This window comes from Pseudozyma flocculosa (genome assembly GCF_000417875.1).
Source record: "Pseudozyma flocculosa PF-1 unplaced genomic scaffold scaffold00006, whole genome shotgun sequence".
Classification (NCBI taxonomy): Eukaryota; Fungi; Basidiomycota; class Ustilaginomycetes; order Ustilaginales; family Ustilaginaceae; genus Pseudozyma; species Pseudozyma flocculosa.
In genome coordinates, this window is record NW_006920874.1 from 293230 (window position 1) to 302293 (window position 9064).

The window sequence follows — 9064 nt, forward strand, 5'->3', positions numbered from 1 at the left end:
CGTCCGTACCGACCGGCCCGGCCCGCCCGACCGACGACGAGGACGGCGGTCGGTCGGCGGTCGGTCGGTCGCGTCGTACCTCCTCTCCTCCTCCTCCCTCCTCTCTCTCTCTCTCCTCCTCTCCTCCTCTCTCTCTCTCTCTCTCTCTCTCTCTCTTTGTGTGTTGCCGGCCTATCTGCTGCAGCTGCTGGCCTCTCTCTCTATCTGTTGCCGACCTGCTCTCTCCCTCAAGCCATTCCGACCGCAATCGTCTTTGCCTTGCTTGCGACCTTTGGCCCGCCCGTTGCCTTCCTCTCCACACCTCAGGTCCGCGCTCGCTCGCCCTCCCGCGACCATCCTCAAGTCGAGATCCGCGCCCTATCTCTACTCCTGCCAGCCTCACCACCCTCGCCCCACTTCGTCAAGCACTCGACACCAACATCCTCTTGACCGGAAGCCTTATCGGCAGGCACCTGCACTGCTTTAGGCAGAACCGCAACCCCTCAGCACGCCGCCGCCTTCCCTACGTCTCCACCGAGTCAGCCCTCATCATCCGCGCCCAGCACCCGTCGCTCTCCTTCGCCCCAACCTCTCACTCACGTCCCGTCGCTTCACTATCTCCGCGCATCCGCCGTCTCCTCGACCCTTTCTGCTTCGGCTCTTGGCCGCTCGCATCCCCAGAGAGCGTCCGTGACCTTATCGAGGGCTGCGCCAGTCGAGAATGCTGGCAAGCTCTCCTCCTCTCGTCGCACCCAGCATCACCGAGTCGCAGCATCTCCAACACCCATCCGGCGGCCTCCGGCTTGGCTCCTGCCACAGCGACACTCGCCATGGAGCCGTCACCCCAAACCCTCTTCCAGGCAGCGCCTGCACCAGCATACGCTCCGGCTTCGACTCCCATATCGTCAACAGATCTCACCCGCTCCTCTTGACGCCAGACACACCACGCTCCTCGATCCTCATCAACCCCAAGCGCAACTCCTACAAGGGCTTGATCGTCGAACCGCCAATACTTGACCTCTTTCCCAACGGCCTTCGTCCAGCACCCGTGGTCAAACGCATCCCCGCCGTCGTCTCGGCAAAGGCCAGCGAGAGGGAGCGCGAAAAGGAGCGCGAGAGGGAGAGGGAGAGGCAAAGAGAAAGAGATAAAGACAAGCTCAAGAGCAAGAGCGACGAGCGCATCTGGGGAATCCCCAAAAAAGGCCCTCCTCCTGGGCCTCGGAGATCTCAACTTCAACGCCCAGGTGGCAATGCTGGGCGGATGGGGTCATGGCAGTGGCTCCGCAAGCAACCTCGTGTCTCCCGACGACGCCGCAGCCGCACAACAGGCCAACAAGGCAGGGGCACAATCTCAAGTAGCGGATTCTGGCAAACGTCCGGCAGCCGGCAGCGACGGCCCTGCCGTCGACGACGATGAGCCGGCGGAGAAGCTCGATCCCGAGGAGTTGGCCGCTCTCAATGCCATCATCAACACGAGGAGGAGCATGGCTGCTGCTCAGGCACTAGTCAACGGGCAGGTCAGCTTCAATCCCCGTCCAGCTCGAGCAGGAAGTCAGGGCAGTACCACCTCGGCGAGCACCAGACCCACTCTAGCGGATCTCCGAGCCGGTTCGCAGGACAGCGTTCCGAGCATGAGCTCCATTGGACAGACGAGCAGCAGCGTCGAGAGCACCCACGAAACACTCCCCTGCGTTGCCGTCGGACACGCCTCAGGAACCCCGTCATCTCCTGGCGAACGTCTGGGCGACATCGCAGCAGTGGGCTTTTCCGCGTCCCTGCTCGGTAGCAGCCCCAGCAGGCAGGCAAAGATCCGTTTCGCGCCGCTGCCCCAGGCTTTCGGGCCGCTGTCCTCAAAGGCCGACATGGACGGCGAGGCGCCCGATCGTCCCGACGCCACTGTCCACGTCGGCGACACGGCGAGAGTGCATGATCATGCGAATCGTCTGAAGAGGACCGATAGCAACCTAAGCGAGGACGTCGACAGCGACTCTGACTATGACAGCGACGATTCGTCGACGGGTAAAGGCAAATGGTAAGTCGTCGATGCTGAAGGTCCACACGCCCGAACTGGACAGCCGGCTAATCACACCGTCACAATCACACCGACATGACCGGCACATCGCGTCCGCAGGTATCTCATGGGGATGCCTTCCTCTGTCTTCAAGCCGGAGCACTATCAGAAAGCTCGCCGTCGCGGTCGCCATTCAAAAACGCCCAGCGTCAGCGGCTTCAGCAGCGGCGAAGAGACGGTCGACTCCAAAGAGGCGAGGGTCAGCCGGCGCAAGAGCACCGGCAGCGTGAGCGAGCTTCTAAGCCAGGAGTTGGTCCGCATCGGCTGGAGCCGCGAGCCTTCGAACGCCCCAAGTGACAAGGACGACGACGAACGCGGCAGGAAACCCGGCCGATCCCGTTCAAAGAGCAGGGCATCGTCATCCTCGCGCAAGTCGAATCGCTCCAGCAGCAGGAATGGAGCCCGCGGATCAGGCGATGAGGACGAGAGAGCGCGGAGGAGGGAGCTCATCCGGCTGGCCCGACCGGGTGGCACCGGCATGGTCACACTCGCTGACGGCACCAAGATCCGAGCACGTCGGGTCAATGATCCAGTCCAAGATCTTGGCGAGCCTGAGTTCAACGAGTGGGGCTTCGCTGGTCTCGCCAAGGAAGCCTCCAGGAGGGGCAACGGCACACGAGCCAGCGGCGATCTAACTGACCCTTACCTGGACGAAGAGGACGACGGGTCTGGCATGGCTTGGGTTCGCCGCCGCCGGAGAGAGAGAGAAGAAAAAGCCCTTCGAGAGGCTGAGAATGCCAGGATCGCCAGTCTGCAATCTGCTGTAGCAGAATCGGAGGTAGTCGCCGAGTCAGAGGCGGGCGACATCACGATCGACGCCAGCCCGGCTCCCGCAAGACACGCCAAACCTGCCCTCGCGGTCGGCAGTGCTCCCCCCACCAAGCCTTTGGCTGGCTCTCCAAGACCCGAAGTCCCCGCAGATGCTGCGGATGCAACTCCGATCGACGTAAACGCGGTCGCATTCGATGTTCAGGCAACGGATTCTGTCGCGGACAACGCTTCGGTCACATTTGAGGTGCCGTCTCTGGTCCAAGACAGAGCCCCAGCAACGACGCCAGAGACTGGATCGCTCTCCGGAAGCGGATTGCTCAAGAAGATCGAGTCGCGCGCATCTGACAAGGCCGCACCCCTCACGCCTGGCCTCGCGCTGTCGGCCGATCAAGCAGAAGAGATCCGACGGAGGCATGAGAACGAAGTGTACGCTTTGGGAGCCGAAGTGCTGGCTCAAAACCGCCGCAACGCCCAGCGCCGCGCAAGTGCGAAGGGCGCGGCGAACAGCACTCATTCGAACGCTCACGCACACCCTACCAAGCCCGGCAAGTCGACAAATGCGGCCTCCTCGTCTCAACCTGGCTCCAAGCTGGCTTCGAAGCCGAACTCTCGCGATGGCTCTCGCGAAGGCAGGCGCATCGACGAGCTCCAACCGCTGTCGACGATCTCGAAGGCTTTCTTGCCAAGCCTGCGCAAAGCGACCGGAGACAGCGAGCGGACCATTTCTCCTGGCAAGGCGCAGGTCGCTACCGACGATGTGTCGCCCGCGAAGCGAGCATCCGGAACGCGCCCTCAGGCCCTGTTGGTCGACGATGGGGTCCACGTCCAATCACCCACATCGTCGATCGTTGACATCCGCAACGCGAGCCCTTTGATCGAGATCAACGATGCTGCACCAATGAAGCGGATCGACAGCGAAGAGGCGCTCTCGAGAAGGAGCTCGACGATTGACCAGGCGACTTCCCCGATCGGGTCCACGCAATCCCCATACAACCTGCTTCAGGGCAGCGCATCGCAGGCTTCCAACCTCTCGGTACAGACGATGTCGAGGGTCGGGCCGGCGCACTCTCCGAAGTCTCGGCGGATCCATCTCGACCCGAGCGTCAGCGTGCCGGCGCCGTCGCCGTGGCTACCACGCCGGCCCGACGCCAAGGGCATGGCCGTGGTCCCGCTGCCACAGCTCGGCATCCGCCCCGAACGCCCGCACGAGGGCAGGGTCTGGCAATACGACGACGTCGACGACAGCTCGGATGAGTCCGACGGGGATCGGGGCACGCGACCCCCCGTCATGCGCATCAATAGTCACGTCGACAGCGACGACGATGACCTGAACGCCGAGGAGCTGGAGGAGGAGGAGAGGAAGACGGCGATGCAGAAGAAGCGAGCCACTACGCGGGCCGCCGGTCAAGAGGTGGTTTACTCTCGATCCATGGCAGTCGACGCCCGCTCTCAACCGCCGGACGTTAAAGCTCACAGGTCAAGCGGGGCAGACACAGAGGGCAGGGCAGCAACTGCGCGCTCCAGATCGGTCAAAGCCATCAACAGCGCCACCTCTCTGCGCCAGCACCCCGACAAGAAAGCGAGGGCGACAACGGCATCGACTAGCCACAAGGCACCTCGGGCATCGAGATCCCTCAGCAACGTCCACGCCAGCACATCCATGGCCGACATCCTCGGGGACGATGAAGAGGAGAAGAATCTCTGGCCAGCGGCGGCAGCCTCGGCGTCGTCCAAGTTTGGCACCCCCAAGCCCCGGCACATCCTCGTCAACCTACCCGGAGGACCGGGGATCTGGGACAGCAAAAAGGGCGGCGGCGCCAACGCAGTGGCCGCCATCAACAGCGTGGCTGCTGCCCGGGCCAAGGCGATCAAGGAGCGGGCCCAGCGGCACAAGTCGGCCGGCACGCGCGAGAGCTTTGAGCTCCCAGAAAACTGGGACGATGAGATGATGGACTACGGCTGGCCGCGCAGCCTCAAGGGGAGCCTCTACTGAGCCTCGCTCACGGCGCTTGGCCCGTCGTGGGCCGAAAGCGAATCGCTCGCAATCGTGAAGATATCCCGATACTGTTTCCTCTTGACACGATACCATATCCCTCTTCTGTATTTGTACATCAGTCTCCATCTTGTCCAAGCCACGGCCTAGGCAGGCTCGACATCGGCGTCGACTGTTTCCGTGCCGATGCGCGGCCATCGGCTCCCCGATTCACCTTCGTCTCCCGCCCCATGGGCCATCCATCGTCTTTCCTCCGCCTCCGCTCTCTCTTCCTCCACCCGGCTCTCGCGCAACTGGCAGTCGCCTATGCCCGCACCGCATCTCTACCTCGTTCAGCCGTGTTGAGCTCAATCCACGCCTTTTCCTCTTCCTTCGGCGTCGGCAGTCGGTTCCTGATCCGCTCTTGATACCTCGCTGCACCGATCTGGATGTCCTCGAATCAAACCCGTCAACTTGCAGATTCGCACGAAGCGAGGTTGAATGGAGTCGCATCGTGTGCGCCCGTATCGCGGCTCCAGCAGGTCAAGCCCCCCTCAGGACCATCACTTCTCTGCGGCTCAGGCGCCACCACCAGCTGCAGGCGAGTTGCTCCTCGCGTCGCAAGGATGTTCCTGTCGCCTGGCCTTGGCCGAGGCGGCCGAGCGTTGCTTGAAGCGCTTGAGCAGCGTGACCGACCTTGAGATGGACTCGTTGTGCGGTGCCGACCCCAGCTGGGTTGGAAACAGGGCGGTAGGGATGTCTTGCTTCATCAGTGGCGGCGTACCTCCGCCGCTTCCGCTGCCAACCGGCCGACCCGTTGAACCTGGGAGGGCGGAGGTGCGTTTCTGTTCGCTGCTAGAACGGCGTGACTCGGGCCGACGAAGCGGGACTGCTACTCCTGCAAACACGCTGGCGGCAGCTGGCCGGGACAAGGGGTTGTTTGTCGAGCTCGAGACTGTGTGTGCCCGCGAGCGGCCCGAGCTGTCCGGGCGGGAGGATGCGGATGCGCTGCCGCCCCCGCTCTGCAACGCCGTGGTTTCAGTCGTTGCTGCTGTGGCACCCGAAGGCTTTGATTGCAGCGACTCGATGCGCGTCGTTGCATCCCTTGGCGGGCGCTGGTTCGCCGATGTCGCCGTGGATGTGGTCCGGTCCGGATCCGTCGTTCTGGAACGCGCAGACCGGGACAGGGAGAAGCCCCGAGATCGCACAGGGCTGACCTCGGAGGCAGGCGAAGGGGCTCCGGCCTGCAGAGGACCGGTGGCGTGTTCGATTTCTCGGTTTTCAGACAAGTTCGCCGCCTCTATCGCCTGGCCGAGCTTGGAACGGCGGCCCGACGTGCTTGGGGGCGTGCCGGAGTTGAGTGGCGACGATGACCGCTTCGTCACCAGAATATTGACATGGAAGGGTTGCTGCTGCTGTTGCTGCTGCAGGTACGCAGCGCGCAACCCGTGCGCCGAAGTGGTCGTGCCCAAGCGCTCCGCATCCAAGCTTCTCCGGGCGTCCGGGGTGCCTGGTGAGCCCGAGAGCGTTTGTTTCGGAGCCTTGGACCCGGCGTAAGCACCCCGGTCACCGGACCATACCATGTCGTTCGACGGCGCAGCCTCGACTTCGCTGTCGCTGCTCCATCGATCGGCATCCTCAAACTCACGGGGCCAACCGGACGGGCGGAGCCGGGCCCGCACGAATGCGTTGCGGCCACCCTTTGTCTGCGCAAGCCGACCTGGCTGGACGGTGCCTCCGCGGCCCGCGATCGTCGCCCTGATGACGGCATCGCTCCTCCATCCATCCACGAGCTGCTGCACGTCCATGGAACCCTGCTTCCGTGCGACACTGCGGACGTGCGCCCGATTCAGCACGTTGAGGAGAGCGTCGTGATCGTACTGGGTGACGCAGCGCATGGTGATGCTCGAGCCAGAGGTTGGCAGTGTGAACTCGGACGGCATTGCCGCAGCCCAGCTGGCGGCGGAAAACGCCACCGTGAGGCTGCACGCGGGAATCTGCTCGAGGGCCGGCAGGGGAGGATTGGCTGCGTGAGCTGTTGCGGAGTCGATCTTGTCGCTGGTGATCTTCTTGATCAGGCTCAGGTGCCAGTAGCAGGCGCTTGGCGGTGCCGAACTCTCTCCTGCCTTGGGCTTCTTTCGGAAGAGGTCCATCTTCCATCCGCGGATTGTTACCCAGCGAAGCTTCCACGTGCCGATGACGGCCTTTGCGGCTTGGCGTGCCGAGGTGCTGGAAGGCTTGAGGACGTACACCCATCCTTCATAGTAAGGATCCAGCACGGCACCCTCGAGCGAGGCGCTGGCACGTGAGGACCCACGCACGGCCTCGCGCGTGATCCCAGCTACATCGCGGACCAGGTGGACGCGTTCGACGGGCGACGAAGACTGCAGCTCGAGCAGTTCGAACGGTCTCAGTCTGTAGGCCGCCACCGTCTTCCAGTCCTCGAGCAGCAGCCCGTTTGAGAACGAGTAGATGGAGAAGCGGTCCGACGCGCCGTGCGTCGCCTCTCGCCATTGCGACACCTCGTCGAGATTGATGCCGGCCAGCCGACCTCGATCCAGCCACGGCGAGGCAGCGCCGTCGCCGCGCGCGGCGCTGGACTGAGTCGATGCGGGTGATACGGCGATCGCGGATGCGGCCGAATTCTCCGAGGTAAATGTCTGCGACGTTGTCATGCGCAGAGGCGCGGTGGTGGTCGGCACGGAGCTCATGCGCTGGTGTGCAACGGGGCCAGCGGCGAGTAGAGCCAGACCGCCAACTTCTGGCGTCCGACCGACGTCGGCGGCAGTGACGGTACGTGATCGAGATCGGTCGCTGGGAGAAGTGACGGGCCTGAAGCCGCCGCCGCTTGGCGGCGATCTCGTCTTTTGCTGCGAGGTGAGCAGCTGCTCTTCCAGCTGCGTGCCCCAGAGTCCGTCCGTCTCGGTCGTGGTCAGGACATCCGCAGAGGATCCGCTGCTGACCGTGTCGGCCAGAGAGTGCGAGGACCGAGTGGCCGCGATGCAAGATAGGACGGGGCGCGAGTCGCCTTGCAGCGCTGACGGATCTAGTGGCTCATCATCCGAGGTCGAACCGTCGTCCGTGAAGGCACCAGTCCTGCCCGCATCGCTGTTCGCGCCCTGCACCCTTGGGCCCGCGCTCGACAGTGGGCTGTGGGAGGGTGGGACGAGGCCAGCGATGGCGCCATCGATGGATCTGCGTCCTGATGCCGCTGGCGAGATCGTGGAGCCTGCCACGGCGCGGCCCCAACCAGAGAGGCGAGCAAGCGCTCGAGCCTCCTCCTCCTTGGCTTCGGCATTGCCGCCGGCAAATGGGTCGAGGGGCAGCTGCATCGAAGTTACGGGTGCCCCCCAGGAGATGTCCCTGTAGGACGGGTCCGGGCTCCTGTCGGTGAACAGGCCTGGGCCGAGCTTCTCGATTGAGATCTGAGGCTGATCCGCCTTGAGATGGCCTTCCGCGGCGGCGCTCACTTCCTCTGCGAGGGCGGCCTTCGACTGGCTTGCGCTGCTTTCCGGCGTCGGGGTGTCGTCGGCCGTCGCTGCAGATGTCGGGTCGTAAAATCTGTTCGAGTCGACGTCCGGGTTCTCGGCATTCGGCAGCGAGGCGGGGTTGCTGCTTTGCGGTTCGGGTGGCTGCGGTACTGGTATGTCTTGACGAGCTGACGTGTCCGAGGCTGCAGAGCCTGCGTGATGAACCCTGTGACCGCCATGGAGGTTGTTGCTCTGCGGGGCGTGGGGCTTCTCCTTCCATCGTGACCGCGACGACGTCGCAGGAGAGGTGCCCGCCTGCCCCGCAGGTGCACTGATCTCAAAGGACCGCGCAGCGAGCCGCGGGAGGGAGCTTGATGGTCTGGGACAGGCCGCTACGAATGACTTTGGGAGCAGGTCGGAACGGTATCTTGCGAAGATCTGGCTGGCAGCGGAAGCGTGCGCCATCTTTGCTGCCGCGCTTACGTTGATGGCATCGTGGTAGAAGTACGAGGACTGCGTTGGGTCGGATTCGGGCGCGTTGGCCCTTTGAAGGGCGAGGTCCTTTATTGATCCGATGGTGCCGTTGAGGTGCACGTGGAATCTGAGCCAAATGTCCTTTTGGACTATGCGGACGTATATGGGTATCTTGCGGCGTCGCTGTGGCTCGCGATGGCTAAGGCTCGACGACGACGTCGTGGTGGCCGTGGCGGCTGTGGACACGGATGCATTGTTGCGCAGCGTCCGAGAACGGGCAAGCTCGACCGCGGTCGCGGGCGGGCGATCGTAGGAAGCGTCTAGCAT

The 9064-nt window shown here is 63.8% G+C and overlaps 2 protein-coding genes across 2 annotated transcripts; one reads left to right on the forward strand and one right to left on the reverse strand.

Annotated features, from left to right (window-relative positions):
- Positions 1–1229: 1229 nt before the first annotated feature.
- PFL1_02228 (uncharacterized protein) lies at positions 1230–4814 on the forward strand (the record flags this gene model as incomplete). The annotated part of the gene is made up of 2 exons (XM_007879741.1): positions 1230–2011; positions 2111–4814. The coding sequence occupies 2 exons, from the start codon at positions 1230–1232 to the stop codon at positions 4812–4814; spliced, it is 3486 nt and encodes a 1161-aa protein (XP_007877932.1).
- A 1017-nt stretch (positions 4815–5831) lies between these two features.
- Positions 5832–9064, reverse strand: PFL1_02229 (uncharacterized protein; the record flags this gene model as incomplete). The annotated part of the gene is made up of 2 exons (XM_007879742.1): positions 5832–5957; positions 6002–9064. The coding sequence occupies 2 exons, from the start codon at positions 9062–9064 to the stop codon at positions 5832–5834; spliced, it is 3189 nt and encodes a 1062-aa protein (XP_007877933.1).